The 19,478-nt window shown below is 21.2% G+C and overlaps 8 protein-coding genes across 8 annotated transcripts; 1 reads left to right on the top strand and 7 right to left on the bottom strand.

Moving 5' to 3' along the window:
- Positions 1-1,061: 1,061 nt before the first annotated feature.
- On the top strand, positions 1,062-4,925 carry kcnma1 (calcium-activated BK potassium channel, alpha subunit; the record flags this gene model as incomplete). Its single annotated transcript, XM_641293.1, has 2 exons — positions 1,062-1,831; positions 1,961-4,925. The coding sequence occupies 2 exons, from the start codon at positions 1,062-1,064 to the stop codon at positions 4,923-4,925; spliced, it is 3,735 nt and encodes a 1,244-aa protein (XP_646385.1).
- A 210-nt stretch (positions 4,926-5,135) lies between these two features.
- On the bottom strand, positions 5,136-6,587 carry orcB (origin recognition complex subunit 2; the record flags this gene model as incomplete). Its single annotated transcript, XM_641292.1, has 3 exons — positions 5,136-5,900; positions 6,008-6,289; positions 6,459-6,587. 3 exons carry the CDS (start codon positions 6,585-6,587, stop codon positions 5,136-5,138), a joined length of 1,176 nt encoding a protein of 391 aa, XP_646384.1.
- A 369-nt stretch (positions 6,588-6,956) lies between these two features.
- rsc5 (cellular retinaldehyde-binding/triple function domain-containing protein) lies at positions 6,957-8,363 on the bottom strand (the record flags this gene model as incomplete). Its single annotated transcript, XM_641291.1, has 3 exons — positions 6,957-7,394; positions 7,533-7,913; positions 8,088-8,363. 3 exons carry the CDS (start codon positions 8,361-8,363, stop codon positions 6,957-6,959), a joined length of 1,095 nt encoding a protein of 364 aa, XP_646383.1.
- Positions 8,364-9,426: 1,063 nt separating this feature from the next.
- DDB_G0269892 (hypothetical protein) lies at positions 9,427-10,884 on the bottom strand (the record flags this gene model as incomplete). The annotated part of the gene is made up of 1 exon (XM_641290.1): positions 9,427-10,884. The coding sequence occupies one exon, from the start codon at positions 10,882-10,884 to the stop codon at positions 9,427-9,429; it is 1,458 nt and encodes a 485-aa protein (XP_646382.1).
- Positions 10,885-12,730: 1,846 nt separating this feature from the next.
- DDB_G0269890 (hypothetical protein) lies at positions 12,731-13,626 on the bottom strand (the record flags this gene model as incomplete). The annotated part of the gene is made up of 2 exons (XM_641289.1): positions 12,731-13,254; positions 13,443-13,626. The coding sequence occupies 2 exons, from the start codon at positions 13,624-13,626 to the stop codon at positions 12,731-12,733; spliced, it is 708 nt and encodes a 235-aa protein (XP_646381.1).
- Positions 13,627-13,808: 182 nt separating this feature from the next.
- Positions 13,809-14,618, bottom strand: DDB_G0269888 (hypothetical protein; the record flags this gene model as incomplete). The annotated part of the gene is made up of 1 exon (XM_641288.1): positions 13,809-14,618. One exon carries the CDS (start codon positions 14,616-14,618, stop codon positions 13,809-13,811), a length of 810 nt encoding a protein of 269 aa, XP_646380.1.
- A 521-nt stretch (positions 14,619-15,139) lies between these two features.
- On the bottom strand, positions 15,140-16,322 carry DDB_G0269886 (hypothetical protein; the record flags this gene model as incomplete). Its single annotated transcript, XM_641287.1, has 2 exons — positions 15,140-16,116; positions 16,256-16,322. The coding sequence occupies 2 exons, from the start codon at positions 16,320-16,322 to the stop codon at positions 15,140-15,142; spliced, it is 1,044 nt and encodes a 347-aa protein (XP_646379.1).
- Positions 16,323-16,904: 582 nt separating this feature from the next.
- DDB_G0269884 (hypothetical protein) lies at positions 16,905-19,436 on the bottom strand (the record flags this gene model as incomplete). Its single annotated transcript, XM_641286.1, has 1 exon — positions 16,905-19,436. The coding sequence occupies one exon, from the start codon at positions 19,434-19,436 to the stop codon at positions 16,905-16,907; it is 2,532 nt and encodes an 843-aa protein (XP_646378.1).
- Positions 19,437-19,478: the final 42 nt, after the last annotated feature.

The following is a 19,478-nucleotide window of genomic DNA, read 5'->3' as shown; positions in this document are numbered from 1 at the left end:
TTTATTTTTATTTTTTAATTTTTTTTTTAATTTTATAAAAAAAAATGAAAAATAAAAAAAAAATAAAAAATATAAATATTTTTTAGTTTCAAGAATATGGTATCACAGATCTGAGATTTAAAAAAAAAAAAATTTAAAATAAAAGGAAAAATTAAAAAAAAAAAATAATAATTTTTATTTTATTTTTAATTTTAATTTTTAAAAATTTTTTATTTATTTTTTTATTTTTTTTTTTTGTTTTATCCATTTAATTTTTATTTTGTCTAAAAACACTTGGTACCTAATTTAATTATCTAAATTAAACACGTTGTTTATAAAATATATTTGAAACAATAGTAAATTTTACTATTTAATTATAGATATAAATTAATTTTTACTTTTTTTTTTTTTTTTTTTTTTTTATTATTATAAATAATATTTTTATTATAATGTGTAAGTTTTTTATTTTATTTTTATTATATTATTTATTTAAATGGTAAAAAAAAAAAAAAAAAAATTTAAAATCAAAAAATAATTGCATTTTTATTTAGTTTTTTTTTTTGTAACATATTATAATAAATCTTTTTATGACCAGGCTTAAATTAAAAAAAAAAAATAAAAAAAATAAAAAAAATAAAAAAAATAAAAAAAATAAAAAAAATTAAAAAAGAATTTAAAAAAAAAAAATTTTTTTCCATTTTTTTTTTTATTTTTTTTATTATTTTTTTTCACAAGAAATCGAAATATTTTTATTTTCAGACCCCAAATAAAAAAAAGTGGTCCTTGGTACCAAAATAATTTATTTTTAAATTTTTTTTTTTACAAAAATAATTTCTTTTTTTTTTTTTTTTTTTTTTTTTTTCTCAAATACATCAAATTACTAAATAAATAAAGAGAAAAAAAAAAAAAAAAAAAAGAAAAAGAAAAAATATAAAGATCCTTTTTTTTTTTTTTATAATCTAAAGATAAAAATAATTAATATTTTTATGTTTATTTTTAAAAAAAAAAAAAAAATATAGAGACAAGTTAGATTTTTTCAAAAGGGAAATAAAATTTTAGGAAATCATTTTTATCAACCTTTAATGGATGAAGAGGAAGGAAAAAAGCCATCACCATCCCCTATTATCAATAATGGAAATAATATAGGTGATGGTGATAAAAATAATAATAATAATAATAATAGTATTTTAAAAAATAATAATAATAATAGTAATAATAATAATTTAAATGATAATAATAATGGAATTAGAGAAAGAAGAGTTAGTAAAATTGTAAATATTAATGAATCAATTAATAGGAGTAGTCCAAATTTGAATGCAGATAAAATAATACCAAAAGTTGATTTTAATAAATCAAGATTTGATGATGAAGGTTATTTAAAGCAATCATCATTTTATAATGAATCATTTAGAGATCAAAATGAAGTTTATGAACAACAATTAACAGGAAATCATCAAAAGGATACTGTATTGGGTGTATCATCACATTTGGAGAATTCAGATTCAGATTCAGATTCAGATGGTTCAATCGAAGAAATTGATGAGAATTCATTTGAAAATAATGATATAGTAAATTTTGAAGAAGATAAAAAAAAGAGATTATATTTAAAAGCATATAAAGAAACTTATCAAAGAGTTGATTTCGTACTTGAACATATCAATATTTTCCTATCAATAGTTTCAATTGGTTTATTCATTGCTTTATCTTATTTACCAAATATGGTAAAATATCCAATCACTCAAGATGAAATTACTAATAATTTTAGAGTTCGTCAAATTAATCATGTTGTTGTTGCAATTTCTGCTTATTTTTGTTTTGATTTTGTTAGAATTTTTATTTTTGCAAAAGATAAGTAAGTAAAATAAAAAAAAAAATAAAAAAAAAATAAAAAATATTAATAATAAATATATATATTTTATTAATTATTTATAAATTATTTATTTATTAATTTATTTTTATTTTTTTTTTTTTAAAAAAAAAGAATTAAATTTTTTAAAAAAAAAAATACAATTTTAGATATTATTACAATTGTACCAATTTTAATTACAATGATACCATCAATTCCAGTAACACCATTAGGATTTTTAAGAGTTTTAAGAATTTTAAAAGCTCCAAGATTATTTAAACTTCATGGCGCAACATCAGTATTGAAACAAATAATTCAATTGATATTATCGATTATTATATTAATTATTTTATTTGCATCAATGATATGTGAAATTGAAGGTATTAAATTTCATGATTCAATTTATTATGCAGTTGTATCATTGTCAACCGTTGGTTATGGTGATATAACACCAAGATCAACATTGGGTAGAATGGTAGCGATTTTAATGATTATGGTTGCATTGGGTTATTTACCTGTTCAAACTGGTAAATTAATTGCAGTACTTTCAGCAACTAAATCATGGAATGGTGAATATAAACCATCTAAAAAGAAGAAATTTGTAACTATCATTGGTAACATTTTCGAAAGTTCTTTAACCACATTTCTAAGGGAATTCTTCTTTAATTCTAGAATTGGTGAAATGCCAGTGATTATTCTATCAAATGTTGACCAACCTTCATTTTGGGATTCTTTAACCAATAGAATTAAAAAAAGATATTTCTTTTTCAAAGGTTCAATAGGTAGTCAACAAGATGTTCAAAGGGTTAAATTGGATCGATCGAAAGCAGTTTTCATTTTCTCTAAGAAATCATTAAATCATTCACAACAAGATGATAATGAAAACATTTTAAGAGTGATGTCTGTTAGATCATTCAATGCAACTATACCAATTTTCGCTCAAGCAATGGTACCAAGATTAAAGAGAAAAATGATTGCTGCAGGTGCAACTCAAGTAGTATCAGTACAAGAATTAAAAATGAATCTTTTAGCACAATCTTGTATTTCACCAGGTTTTATCACATTGGTTATGAATTTATTAAGATCAGATCTTGAGAAATATAATGATTCCGATGAATATGCAAGTGGTAATTCTTATGAAATTTTCACTCAACCTTTTTCAAGTGCATTCTATGGTTTAACATTCTCACAAGTGGTTCAATTGGTTTATGAAACTTTTGGTATGATCATTTTTGGTATAGAAGTTCAAAGTGGTGATAAACGTAGAATTAAAATTAATCCAAAGAATTCATTCATCATTCAAGAAGGTACCTATGGTGTATTATTGGCAAAGAATAAACTTCAATCTAAAAGAATTAAATTTTGTGGTACTGAATTGGTCAAAAGAAAGATTGAAGCAATTAAACAAACAAATCTACGTAATACTGAAATTGGTATATTGGATAAAGATTGTAAATTGGTTTGGGAATATGATCCAATTGATAAATCTTATCAATGTAAATTAAAATTCATACCAAAATCTCATAATAAAAATACGAATAAAAAATCATTAAGAAGAATGTTATTAGAAAAGAAAAGAGATATTTTAAATGGTAATACTGATAGTAGTGATGATACAATTTCAAAAAATACTTTTCAAAAAACAACAAGTATTGGTGGTGGTCTTACAACTGATACAAATGGTACTGTTGGTGTTGATAATTTTACATTTTTAACAAATGGTCAACATAGACAACAACAACAACAACAACAACAACAACATCATCATCAACATCATAAACGTAATTCTTCAATTGATTTTGAAGATAATACTACTAATAATATTGCCGCTGCTTCCAATAACTTTAATCCATTAAATAGTACCGATATACATTTACATCAAACTATTGGTAGACCACCAAGTATGGATTTTAGTACAACTACTGGTAATTCAACTAGTTTAATGACCGATATACCACAACCACCTTCAAATGATTTATTTTCAAGTAGATTACCAAAAAGATTTTGGGGTTCTCACTTTTTAGATGATTGTATTGTAGATAGTGTAGAATCAATGGATAATATTAGAAATCATATTATCATTGCAGGTTCATCAGTTGATTGTATTGAAAATTTCATTTCACCACTTAGAGAAGGTCATATTAGACGTTATGAACCAATCGTCATTTTAACACCAAAACTAACAGAAGATCAATGGAAATATATTGAAAGTTATCCAGAGATTTATGTAGTTGAAGGTAAATGTTATGAATTTAGTGATTTGAAAAGAGCTGGTGTCTATAAATGTTCAAAGATCGTCGTACTCACTCATGATGCAAACTCTGAAGAATTATTATTCAATGATCGTGAAACATTATTATCAATGGTTTGTATAAGAGAAGTAGCTAGAAAAAATATTAAAATATTTCCAATCTATGAAATCTCTGAACCTTTAAATATGAAATTCTTACCTGGTAATTTCAATTGGAAACAAAATCAACCATTTTATCATTCACCATCATTCGCAGCTGGTAATGTTTTCCTTAGTTCAGTTTTCGATAGTTTATTATGTCAATGTTTCTTTAATCCACATTTATTAAGTATGATTAGTGTATTGGTTGGTATGAACACTGATAATCAATTCAAAAAAAGTGTTACCAAAGTATTTCAAGTACCATTACCTGAACATTTCTATCATCATAGATTTGGTTACTTATTTGAAAGTTTAGTCGAATCAAATATAATTTGTATAGCTTTATTTAGAACTCATCATAAAGGTGGTGGTGCTAATAAGAATACTGTAAATGGTGCTTCCTCCCCAAATCAAGATCTAAACAATAGTTACAATTCAACTCCAATAGATGCCTCTGGTACTTCTCAAAAAACTAATATGAATACACCAATCAATCCAGTTGTATCAGGTTTACCTCCTCATTTAATTGATGATCTTGATTCTCATAATGATGAAATCACTCGTTATGTACTAACAAATCCTTCACCATCGACTATGTTACGTGAAGATGATAGATTATTTATTTTAATTAGATTTCAATCAAATTCTGTTTATGATCAACATGAAGATCATTCTTATGAAGGTGCTTCAAGTTCAAATTCAAATTGAATTAAAATCTAAAAAATAGGAAAAAAAAAAAAAAAAAAAAAAAAAAAAAAAAAAAAAAAAAAAAAAAAAAAAAACTTATTTAATAATAAAACAAATTGTTTAAAGAAATTTATAAAACCATAAAACTAATTTTTTAAAATTTACAAAAATATTTATATATTTTTTATTATTAATTATTATTAATTTTTTTTTTTTTTTTTTTTTTTTTTTTTATGATATTGAATTTTCTAATTGTGATAAAATAATTTCCATAACAGAAGTTTCAATTGGAATAATTAAAAAAGTTGTATCACCAATTTCTTTTTGAATAATAATTTTATGATCAATAAATTCTCGAAGTTGAGTTTTTAAACCAGATTCAGAACTAACTAAAAATGCGTCTCTACAAATATCAAAAAGTATTTTAAATTCCATTTTATTTTTCTTTTTCTTAATTAGATAAGTTAATAATTCTTTGAATATATCTGTTGAAATTTCAGTTAAACTTTTCAAAACGGTTAAAATTGTTGATGGTTGTAAATTCTTATTGGTACCACTTGAAGATTTACTACCAATACCACCGCCACCACCACCACCTTTGGTGTTTGTATCATAAGATAATTCTAAATCATATGGTTGATAAGTTGGCATTGAATAAGTTGTCCAATTGAAATTTGATAACATTCTATTATCCCATAATAATTGTGCACCTATTGCATCTATTGTTGCAATCATATGTACTTGAGGTATAGTTGCTAATAATGCTAATGTTAATTGACTAGTTTCATTTCTTAATGAATATCCATCAATATTATGAATTACAACATAAACATGATCAGGTATTCCATAATCAAATCTACCACCAAATGTTTGTCTCATTTTATTAATATCCATACTACCACTTTCAAATATACTCTTTATAAAATTACAATGTGCAATTGGTGATGCTATCTTTTTGTCAATACCAAATAATGAAAAAGTAATTTTATATAATAACTAAATAAAATTAAAAAATATTTATATTAATATTATTTTTTTTTTTTTTTTTTTTTTTTTTCTAAACAAAAATAAAGAATTGAAAAAAAATAAAAAAAAAAACATACATCTCTAACACTTAAATTTGGTAAATAACCTTTAAAATGAAGTGAAGGACCATCAGTACAAAATTCTTTTACAAAGGTTTCAATTAATTGAATTTTACTACCAAAACCCGATACCAATACACTATAATCAAATTTTAAATCTGTATATATTTTATTAAATTTAAAACAATGATTATCAGCACCATTTTCTTCATTTTCTCTTGTCTTATAATATGATTCAAATAATTTTTTTTTCTCTTTTTCATGTTTTGGTTGAATTTTTGACATTTCTTCTGCTAATCTCTTTTTTTTTTTTTTAAAAAAAAAAATTTTACAACAAATTGAGTAATTCATTATATCATTACTAATATTAGTAAGAATAATAATAATAGATTACTATTATTTATTATTATTTATTTATTATTAATATTACTATTATTATTATAATTATTGTTTAAAAACAAGTATTTACTTTTGGATCCAAAGGAGAGGAATCAGTATTCTTTGAGGTTCTATTATTTTGTGTTGATGCCGTAAAATAATCATTATCATCATCACTATATACATTTTTATCTTCTCCTGAATCTGTATATTCTTCCATTTTATAGAAAATTTATTTTATAATTATTTTTAAATAAAAAAAAAAAAAATATGATTAAAAAAAAAAAAAAAAATATAAAAAAAAAAAAAATAAAAAAAAAAAAAAAAAAAATATTTTCTAATTAAAAAAAACGTTTTAAACGAAACTTTGAAATATCTGGAAAAAATAATAATAAAAATTAAAATTAAAATGGTAATTTATTTATTGATTTGATAATCAATAAATATGAATCGGGTTTTATTTAAAAAAGATATTCTTTTTTTTTTTTTTTTTTTTTTTTTTTTTTTTTTTTTTTTTTTTGTTATTTACAACAAATGGAAATTTAACAATGTTTTTTTAAAAAAAGGTGTAACAAAAATTAAATTAAATTTAATCAACTTCATCAGCATTTTCTTGTTGTTTAGTAAAAGATGCTTCTTTCTTTAATTTCTTTTTCTCTTCTTTTTCTTTCTTTTTCTCTTCTTTTTCTTCTTTTTTCTTTTCTTTTTCTTCTTTTTTCTTTTCTTTTTCTTCTTTTTTCTTTTCTTTCTTTTGTTTTTTTGAATCTGTTTCAGTTGAAAAAGTGATTGGTGGAGTATCTACGATTGGATCTGGATTTTCTTTCAAGTATTCATCGATATTGTAATTATAATCTAAATTACCACCTAAATTTTGTTCCAAATTTTCAATATCAACATATTCTAATAATTCTGCAAAAGTTCTTTTTCCATCAACTTTTTTACTATTTATAAATCTAACTTTTGAAAGTGTAACTTCATTTAAAAATGGTGAAATAATTTTCCATGCAAACCAAAAGAGTGCTGGTGGCTAAAAAAAAAAAAAAAAAATAAAAAAAAAAAAAAATAAAATTATTAATACCAAAAAAAAAATAATAATAATAATAATAATAATAATAATAATAATAATAATAATAATAATAATAATAATATAATTAATAATACATACATCAAGGAATAAAGATTGACCCATTCTTTCTGGACAATGATCTAATAAAAAGTGCATAGCTTCTAAATTTGTTTTCATATCCATATTACCACTACCGAAATCTTTATAATCGACAATGAAACAAAATTGTTCAATACCTTTTGGTTCATCCATACGACTGAAACCTTGTTCTAACCAATAAACTAAATTTTTAAATTTGAGTTCACTTGGTACATTTTTGAGTGTATCATTTCTTGGAACTGCAAAAATGATTGGTCTTCCTTTTTTGTCTCTTTTATTTACATAAACACAACCAGCTGAACCAATTTCTCTAATATCACCACCTAATTGGATATCTTGTGGTCTAAATTTCTTTCTCCATTCTAATGTGTCTCTTAACATCTAAAAATAAATAATAAAAAAAATTTTAGAAATCGAGTTTTTTTTTTTTTTTTTTTTTTTTTTTTTAAGATTTAAAAAATAAATTTGAAATTCGATTAGTAAAAGTTTTATTTTTTTATTATTTTTTTATTTTTTTTATTTTTTTAAATTAATTAATTTTAAAAAAAAACTTACTTTTTCAGATTTTGAAACAATATAATTTCTAGCTCTTAAATATCTTAAAAAACACATATCTGTACAAAATGCAATATCAGTTGGATCAGTTAAATCTGAGAAATTTGATTTAATCTCTTTGAATGCTTCTAATTGTTTTTCATTTAAATTTTTTAATGGGTCAAAAATCTCACCCTCTTTAAGTATAATTGGTGGAGATTGTTGATTAATGTCTACTTCACTTAAACCAGTGGTTATGGCGGATGCACTATCGCTTGTTGATGCTGTTGATTCCATTTCTTTTAATATTTTTAAGATTTCTTTTAATTTTATTTGGTTCTACTTTTTTTGTGTAATATTATATATATTAATGGTATAAGGGTTATATATTGAAAAAAATAAAAAAAATAAAAAAAAAAAATTAGAAAAAAGGAAATTAAAAAATAAAAAAAAAAAAAAAATAAAAAAAAAAAAAAAAAAACTTACCGAGATGTCGATACTATGGAGTAATGAAACAAATTTTTATTTTTATTTTATTTTATTTTTTTTTTTTTTTTAATAAATTTATTTTTTATTTTTGTTTTTTTATATTTTGTTTTGTTTTGTTTTATTTTATTTTTGCAAATATTTAAATTAATACAAATAAAATTTTTTTTGTTTTTTTTTTTTTTGTTTTGTAATAAAAATGGAATAGAAAATAAAAAAGAATAAAAAAAAAATTTTACTCTGGATGTAGTGTGTGTATGTGTTTAATAATAAAAAAAATAAAAAAAAAAAATAAATTAATTTTTATTATTTTTTTTTTTTTTTTTATTTTTTATTTTGTATGAAAATTCTGTCTCTGGTATTACGTATGACATTATTCAATAAATGATGGCGTTAGGTTAGTGCTGGTCAAATTAAAAAAAAAAAAAAAATAAAAAAAAAACATCATTCTCGAGCTTTATGTCGCAATTTATTAAAAATAAATTTTTAAAAAAAATCTAAATTAATTTTTATATAAGGTTCAAGTAATCGAATGATTCCATAAAAAAAAAAAAATAAAACAATTTAAAAAAAAAAAAAAATAAAAAGTAGTATAATTATGGTATTCTGGATTTTAAACCCATAAAATAAAAAAAAAAAAAAAAATTAATTTTATGTTTATAAAAAAAAAAAGAAAAAGACACACAATCTTTACCACTTTTTTTTTTTTTTTTAAAAATAAAATCTTTTTTTTAGAAATAAAAATAAAACTTTTTTTTTTTTTTTTTTTTTTTTTTTTTTTTTTTTTTTTTTTTTTTTTTTTTTTTTTTTTTTTTAAAAAATTAAATATATCGCTAAATTAAATAATTTTTATTTTATTATTTTTTTTAAAAATTTATGATGATAATGATGGTGAACCAATTGATTGAGCAAATCTAAAGTAATTATTTGGATCATAAGTAGCTTTAACAACTTGTAATTTTGGATAATTTTCCATATAATAAGCTTCAGCCCAATTATCGAGATTATTTTCATCTGGATAATTTTGATAAACACCTTCAGAGAATGATTCAAATTTACGATAGGTTTGTTTAATCCATTTTCTGTATGGTTCTTCAAATTCACCACCAGTATAACTTACTAACCAAACGGCATTCCATGGATAAGTACGATGAACGTAAGCATTGTAATCTCTAGCTTGGTTGAGCATTTGACCACCTTGCCAGTATAAATTTAATCTAGCAGTGTTGAAAGTGTATGGAGTGACTGGTGATTTCTCCAATTGAGTTTTAATATTTTTAATGACTTTTTTATCGATACCAGTGAGGAAAGAACCACTAGTGTATGATGATCTTGCTTTTGGATCAGTACCATTTTTGACGGTTTCATAGTATGAGGCGTTTGTTACAGAGATGGTGACTGGAGTGATATAGGTGTTTCTTTTAGAACCAGAGAAGTTTCTGAATGAACCACAATGGCTTTCACCGAGTTGAGATGGACCATTGAAGAAACATGAGAGGGCAACTGATGGATTTGTGGCATTTGAACTTCTCCAAGCGGTGAAGTAAAGATTGACAGTGTTTGGCATAGTTTCAGAGAATGTGTTGACATAGGTTAAAACATCTTCAAAATCAGACCATGCATAGGTAATCCAAGCGCTGTAATAAGTTGGGAGAACTGGATGAGCTCTGAATTTGAAGAGGGTAACAATACCAAAACCACCATGACCACCACCACGAAGAGCCCAGAAAAGATCAACATTGGTTTGTTCGTTAGCAATGACAACTGAACGATTGGCAAGAACAACTTCTAATTCAACAACGTTATCAGTGGCAAGACCGTGTACGGTTGAAAGATCATTGGCACCACCACCTAATGTTAAACCACCAACTGAAACGGATGGACATGAACCACCTGGTGTGGCAACTTGATGTTGATTGATTGTGTAGTTGTAAACTTCAACCCATTTATTACCACTTTGGGTGGTGATAATATTTGAAACTGGGTCGTATGAAATTTGTTTCATTTGTGAAACATCGATAACAACACGAAGATCTTGAACACCTTCAGCAATGGCTGAATGACCACCTGATTTGACTGATACTAAGAGGTTATTGGTTTGAGCATATTCTAAAGCTAAAACAACTGATGCAGTATCTAATGGTTGAACAATAATTTGTGGTACTCTATTATAACGATAGTTGTAACCAAAACGAGCATTGTTAAAGTCTGGTGAAGATTGTGAAATTACTTTACCATTAATTTGAGCTGTTAATTGAGGTAAAGTTAATGATTGAGCACTATTAATAAAACATGATAATACACAAATAAATAAAATTAAAATTTTATTCATTTTTTTTTTTAATGTTACAGTTTTTGTTTGTAAAAATATATATGAAGAATTTAAAAAAAAAAAATTTATTTTATATGGAAAAAAAAAAAATAAAAATAAAAAAAAAAAATAAAAAATAAATAAAATTAAAATAAAAAATAAAATTTAAATATTATATAAAAAAAAAAAATAATGATAAATATCAGCAATAACTCATAGCTCATTCATTCGTTGAAAAAATTGCAAACGAAACCCCGCAATCATTTAAAATAGCCAATCAATGATTGAGTTTTTTTTTTTAAAATATCTGAATCAGTTGAGAAATTTTTTTTTTTTTTTTTTTTTATTTTTATTTTTCTGAGATAACCCCTTTCGTTCACGAATATGCACTCACTCCAAGTAGTAAACCAATCCTAGTTTTTTTTTTTGACTCGCACGAATAAATTATTTTTTTCAAATAAAAGATTTCATATTTTTTTTTTTAAAAGCGAGTATCATGTTTTTAAAATATTGTGATCATCAAAAAAGGTTTAGAAATTTTAAAAAAAAAAAATCCAAAATTTAAATTATCGAATTTTTCTCTGTTTTCAGGAAACACTCGGTTTATTGACATTTTGTTGTGCACTACTCTTTTCTTTTTCTTTAATTCCCAAAAAAAAAAAAATCTTTTATTTTCTTTTTATTTTGGGGTTAAAAAAAATATGTTTTATTTTTAGTTTTTTTTTTTTTTTTATGTTCAAATATCATTAACAGTTTTATCATTATTATCATTGTTTTTTTTTTTTTTAATTTTTAATTTTTTTTTTTTTTTTTTAAAACAAAACAATTTTATTAAGAAATGTTAATGTGTTTGAATTATTATCATTAAATTCTTGTAATATTTTATTCATTTCGCACTATTTTTTTTTGACAAAAGATTGTAAAATAAACTTTACATCCTTATTGTATTAAATACTCTACAAACTCGATTTTGCCAAATTTGATTCTACGTGTTCCAGTTTTTTTTTTTTTTTTTTTTTTTTTTTTTTTTTTTTTTTTTTTTTTTTCCAGTTCTTTAAAATTTTTTCATTTTTTAAATCAAACAAAAAAAAGATTTTAAAACAATTCATAAATCTGATTTAAAAATATTCACTAATTAGATTAAACTTTTTCCAGTTTTTTTTTTTTTTTTTTTTTAAAAAAAAAAACTAAAGCCCCAACAAATGTTGAACATTTCCACAACAATTTGATATATAAATTATAACATAATAAAATAATTAAAATAAATCTTAAGAAAAAGACATTAAAAACTCACCATGTGAATTTTTCCCACTTGGGTGATAAAAGTCTAATTTTAAATTTTTCTAAACATTATTATTATTATTATATAAATATTTTACAATAATTGTATTTACACAATTATATTGCAACACCAATAAGTGTTTTTAATTTAAAAAATCTATTTTTAATATTTATTATTATTTTTTATTTTTATTTTTAGGTTAACAGGTAAAGGTTTAACAGGTACTGTCATTACAGTTTTATCAGGTTAATCAGTTTTAATAAAAATTTAAAAAACAGAGGTGCCAACCAATATTTTTTTTTTTTTTTAATCTTTTTTTAAAAAAAATATATTCCCTCTCTTTGTTCAAAATAAAAAACATATACAAAAATGAATGATAAATAATTAAATTCTAAAAATAAAATTTTTGATTTAAATAAACAAAAAAAAAAAAAAAAAGGTAAACAATCTAATATATATATAATAAATTTAGAAATTATAATAAAAATCTGAAGAAATTATAGTTTTTTTTTTTTTTTTTATATTTATTTAATTTTATTTAATTAATTTATTTGAATTTATTTGAATTTATAATTTTGAAGATATTCAATTTTGATAATTTGTTATATCAACAAATTGATTTGAACCATTAAATTTTGGAATTGTTAAATTTGTTTCTTTTAAAAATTCTTTTGGTAAGAATCTGCCACCTAAATAATGTTTACCTTTGAATGATTTTGAACCTAATTTTGGAGCAGCCAAAGAAATTAAAAGATCAGGAGTGAATAAATTTTTAATATTACCATTTTCAACATCCCATCCACTTGGCATATCAATTGAAGCGATTGGTGTTTTAATATTGTTTAATGAATCCTTAATGATTGTATCAAATGGTGATCTAATATCACCTTTGAAACTATATCCAAATATTGAATCAATAACTAAACCATAATCATTATTTAATTGATCATTAGTTGGCATTGATTCTAAAAATTCAATACCTTCATGTTTACATTGTGTAACTAAATTATGATATAACTCCTTATCAGTTCTTTTTGGATAATAAATATTTACATCATATCCAAATTGTACTAAATGTCTTGATGCAACTAATCCATCACCACCATTATCTAAATAATAATAATAGTAATTAATTAAAAAAAAAAAAAAAAAAAAAAAAAAATTATTAATAATTAATTTTAAATAGTTTATAATAATAATAATAATAATAATAATAAATAATAATAATAATAATAATAATAATAATAATAATAATAATAATAATAATAATAATAATAATAATAATAATAATACATACTACCAGGACCACAAATTGTTAAAACTTTCTTTGAAATTGTTGGATAAACATGTTGAATTACAGAAGCACAACTTAAACCTGCTAATTCCATTAAAGAATCTGTACTAAATGCATACTTTTTACCCATAAGTAATTGATCCATTACAATTGCTTCATTTTGTGTTAAAAATTTAATTGCATTCATTATTTATTTTTTTTATTAACTGAAAATGTGGGAAAATTAAAATAAAAAAAAAAAAAAAAAAAAAAAAATTGAACATTACCATGATCAAAAATTTTATTTTTTTTTTTATTTTTTTTTTATTTTTTTTATAATTAAATTTTAATTTATTTTTATTTTTATTTTTATAAATTCTTTGAAAAATTTTAATTAGAAGATATTTTATTACTATTATTATTATTATTATTATTATTATTATTATTATTATTATTATTATTATTATTATTATTATTATTATTATTATTATTATTATTATTATTATTATTATTATTATTATTATTATTATTATTATTATTATTATTAAAAGATAAATTTAAATTTAAATTTAAAATTTGAATTAATTCAGTAAAATTTGAAATAGAATAATCAGCAGATTGACTATGATGTTTATTATGATCATTTAAAAGTAACATTGAGATTGAACCGAAATTTTTACTAGTGGTGATATCATCAATTGAATCACCAACGAATAGAATTTCATCTGGTTTAATGATTGATTGATTTTGTTTTATGAATGATTCATTGAAAACTCTAAGAATATCTAATGAACCTGATGGATTTGGTTTTGGTGGTTCGATCTCTCTACCAACTAAATGATGAAATCTATATGGTTTTGATAAACGTTGATAAACGAAATGTTGAATATTCTCTAAACTATTACGTGAATGAATTGCTTTTGGTATATTATTAATCTCTAAAAATTCTAATAGTTCTTCAACATTATCTTGAAGTTGAATTTGATTTCTAGCTCTTAATTCGAAATCATATATTATCTTATTTGCTTTCTCTTTCTCTTCAATTGAATAACCATTTATAATTTCTAAAATATCAATTTTTGCAAAATTTTCTAAATTTAATTCTTTTCTTAATAATTTAAAATCTGTACCTGTTAATAATGTACCATCTAAATCAAAAATTATTGCTCTAACTTTTTTAATTTTATTATAATTTATCATTTTAAAAATAATATATATATATTTGATTTTATTTAAATAAATAAAAAACAAATAAGAAAAAAAAAAAAAAAAAAAAAAAAAAAAAAAATGAAAATGATTTGGGTGAGGGAAATTTAAAAATAAAAAAAAAAAAAAAAAAAATAAAAAAAAAGGGTTAAAAAATTTTTTTTTTTTTTTTTTTTGGAGAAAACAAATATTTGTTTTATCCAAAAATCAAAATAAACACCCAAATTAAAAATAAAAATAAAAATTATTTCTTTTATTCAATTAAAATAATTTATTATTATTATAAAAAATATATAAAAAACCATTTGAAATGGATTATTAGGAAATTAAAATAATTAAATTTTTGTGCCTTTTTATCAATAAATTTTTTTTTTTTTTTATTTATTTATTTATTTTATTTCTCATTAAATTTTATTTTTACTAATTAAAATATTTAAACTTGTATATATAAAGTTAAATTAATATATATATTATCAATTAGGTTTTTTCTTTTTTTCTTTTTCTTTTTTTTTTTTTTAATCTTTACCACTACCAATAATATTATTATTATTATTATTATTATTATTATTGTTATTATTTGATGAATTTAATTTTTTTTGATTTTCTAAATTTTTTTGATTTTTTGAACATTTTGATAAAGTTTCAATGAAAAAGTTAAAATTATTTTCAGTAAAAATTTTATTAAAATTTGCATTGAAATAAGATCTCCAATAACGAACTTTACCATCAATAATTTCATTGAAAACAAAATCAATATCTTCACCTTTTTTACCAGTTTTTTTATTTGTACTTGAAAAGATTTGAATGTAAACACACCAATTTGGAATAGTTTCATCATAGAGTAACTCCATTTTCGATATGGATGGAGAATCATAATTGTTAAAGAACTCTTTTGCACCTTCGATACAACAATTCTTATTGACCTGTTCATTCCAAGGTGGACGTACAACAATGTCATCATGAATGTATGATCCCCACAAATCCAAATCCTCCTCTTCAAACGATTGACTTCTTAAACGCAAGAATTCAGACATCTCCTTACGAGAATAATACTGAATGGGACATGGTATCCAGCCTGATTCCTTTGGTATTGGTATTTGTAAATTTGCGACTTTATCACCATCGAAAACTCTGTCAATCCAAATATACCATGTTTTAACGGTATAATCATTTGGTGATAATTTTAAATACCAACTTGCCATACCTTGGTCATATTGGTTATCACTATTTAAATCTCTTCTTCTTGTGACCCATTCACATGCAATATGTCTTTGATTTGAATCAATCAATGTTCTTACTTTGTAAAGTTTTAATTCTTTATCAATATAAAGGTCATTTATAGAATTCTTTATTAAATTTCTACCAATTATCTCTTCATTACAATGATTTAATACTGCTTTTGGATCGAAAAAATCATTAAATTTTTCAAAATCTCTACTTTCTAAACAATATTTTAAATTATTAACCAATTCTTCACTTTTACTTCTACAAACTAAAAAAAAAAAAAAAATTTAAAAAAAATAATAATTATTAAAAATTTAATAAAAGTAAAATTATTAATAAACACATATTATTAATAATAAATAAAATAAAATAAATAAAATAAAAAATAAAATAAAATCTATTTTTACTTTTAATCGATTCATCTAATTTCTCTTTTAATTCAAGCTCTTCTAATTCCAAATTTTCTTTTTCCATTTTTTTTTTTTTTTTTTTTAAAAAAGATAAGAAATTATTTTTATTATTATTATGTTCAAGTGATATAATTTATTTAATAAAAAAAGATTTTTTTTTTTTTTTTTTTTTTTTTTTTTTTTGAATCGGTAGTTTCTTTCTTTTTTTTTTTTTTATTTTTTTATTTTTTTTTTTTTTTTAGATTTTATTTAAATTTTGTCAGAAAAGGAAAAAATTAAAAAATTAAAAAAAAGAAATTATAATGATAAAAAAAAAAAAAAAAAAATCAATATGAAAATATTAAATAAAATAATCATAATAAATGCCCACCAATTCATTACAATAAAAAAAATAAAAAAAATAAAAAATAATTATTATAATTTCCAAATTTTACAAATATTTCCATTGAATTAGTGGTATTGTTTCAAACTACAAATAATATTTTTATGAAAAAAAAAAAAAAAAAAAAACACATAAGTATTGTTTTTATTTTTATTTTTTATTTTATTTTTATTATTTTTTCTTTACATATTAATTAAATTTTTTAAAAAAAAAAAAAAAACTATTTTTAAATTATTTTTAATAAATAATTATTTTTTCATTTATTTAATCTAAATAATTTAATAAAGTTTTTTTAATTAAATTTAAATAATCAAATAATGGGTCATGAGGTAAATTATTGAAACAATCTAAAACTAAATTTGAATAATTAATAAGATTTTCAAAAAAGATTCTATCTCTTGGATCAATTGAATCTTTTTTAATGATATTATCAGTTTGTTGTTGTTGTTGTCTTTCTAATTGATTTGTTAAAACTATTGAATTAATTTGATCGAAAACACCATTTGAAAGTGCTAAAATTAAATTTGCTAAACAATCAGCAACCTCTTCATTACCATCAGTAAAGTTAACAAGTGTAGCACGTAAACTTAATTCACTTTGATAATTGAAAGGTGATTTCAAATATTGAATAAAAGTTGTACATAAAGTTATCATTGTTGTTAAATCATCTAAATAAAACTCTGAATCAAACGGTGAAGCTAAAACACCACATAAAAATGATTTATAATCATCAAATGAACAATGATATGGATCCCATTGAATTGGTAAAATGATTGATTTTTGTTGAGCTTGAACTTGTTTATTTTTATAAGGATATTTTTCAATTACAATTAAATCTCTTTTATCAAAAATATTTTTAATTTTTGATAAAGTTGAATTTTGTAAAGAACCTGATAAAGTTGTGAATAGAATTGGATAAGATTGAGGTGTTGATTTATTAATCTCTAACCAATATTCAATTTGTTGACGTGATGGTGGTGGTGTACCAGAAGATAAATTCAATTCAAACATTGATGGACAAATTATAAATTCGATATTGTTTTTATAATGTTTATACAATTGAGTCAAGAAAGCGGTTTGGGTTTGTGAATAAGTTTTTGAATTGTTAACTTCACTCTTTGTTGAATTTGGTGCACAAATTGGTAACGTAAATGAATCATTCCAACCACTTGGTAATATTAAACTAAATGATTTAATTCCAACCATAACATACATTTCAATTATACTCTTTAACAATTTAAAATTATTTTCATTTGAAAATTCAAATTCTCTTGGTATTAATATTGATATATTAATTTTAATAGAATTATTTGAATTATTTAAATCTTTTTTATTTGTAAAATCAATTAATTGTTTTAAAAATTCTTTAATTTGATTTGGTAATATTAAACTATTTGAATTTGAATTTTCAATACTATTTAAACCAATAAATTGAAATTCTTGATTACTATAATTTTGTGGTGAAATTGAAATGAAATTACAAGAATTATCTTTTAAATTTTGAATATAATTTTTATAAATTGATAAATTTGGTAATCTCTTTTTAATTGAACCAGTATGATCATACCATAAACCTTCCATAATACCTCTATATTTTAGATTTACATTTGATAAAACTTCTTTTGAATTAAAAACAACAATATCTTCTTCAACGCCATAATATTGTTTTGTAATTAAATCATCACCACCACTACCTAATATAATTTTACCACTTTGATCCGATATCTTTTTATTATCATTACCATCATCATTATTATTATTATTATTAATTTGTTTTGAATTTGTATATTTAACATCTTTACCAAGATTATTATCAATTTCAGCATTTCTACTTTTAAAATCTTGAATTGATTTATATTCATCTTGTTGTTGTTGTTGTTGTGATTTATTTTTATCTTGAAATGATAATTTTTCAAATTCAAATAATTTTTTATCAATTGGTGCAGTAATAATTCTTCTACCTTGAAAATCGATTGAAATTCTAGTAGTTTTTTTATAATCTTCTTGTTTTTGTTTAAATTCTTGTTCTTGTTGTAAAACTTTTTTTCTTTCCTCTTCAGTTAACCATTTGTTTGTAGAATTTGAGAAATAATCCTCTTGATCATCATAAACCATTGTACGTTTAGCATGAGTATTTTGATAACCTAAAATTCTATCTTTATATTCAACTGCATTTGTTAAATTTTTTTCAACCAATTGTTGTTGTTGTGTTGATAAATTAATTGGATTTGTAAATAATGGTGTTGAACAAAAACTACATTTCTTTGATAACCCTGCATCTTGTTCACACATAATTTTACCACAATTTAAACAATTGGTTAATAGTTTATGTCTTGTTGCTTGACAATCACATGGTTCACCTGGTTTCATTTCAATTTCAATCTCTTTAAATGATCTAATTTGTTGTTTTGTTGGTTTATTAGTAGTAGTTGTAGTGGTTGTGGTTGTGGTTGTGGTTGTATTTTTTTTATTTTTAATATTATTCATTTGATTTGATTGTGGTTTATAAACTTTAATTGTTGAAACTCTTCTTGGTAATGAATTAATTTTTTTAATTAATTGTTCAATAAATGTTTGAACTTTTTTTGTATTACCTAAAACATCTGCTAAATAATTTTCAATCTCTGAATTTGTATCCATTGAAAGTACATATTTTGCCATCTCCTTTGAATCAACTCCCAACATTTTATCCATCTTTTCAATTGTCCATTTTTCAATCTCTTCATATGACATTGGTTTATCATTATTTTTATTATTATTACTATTATTATTACCTAATGTTGTAATTATATTCATTTTTTTTTTTTCTATTATTTATATATTATTATTATTATTATT

This window comes from Dictyostelium discoideum, assembly GCF_000004695.1.
Source record: "Dictyostelium discoideum AX4 chromosome 1 chromosome, whole genome shotgun sequence".
Classification (NCBI taxonomy): domain Eukaryota; phylum Evosea; class Eumycetozoa; order Dictyosteliales; family Dictyosteliaceae; genus Dictyostelium; species Dictyostelium discoideum.
The sequence above is the reverse complement of the archived record's forward strand: the minus strand, read 5'-3'. Positions and strand labels throughout refer to the sequence as shown.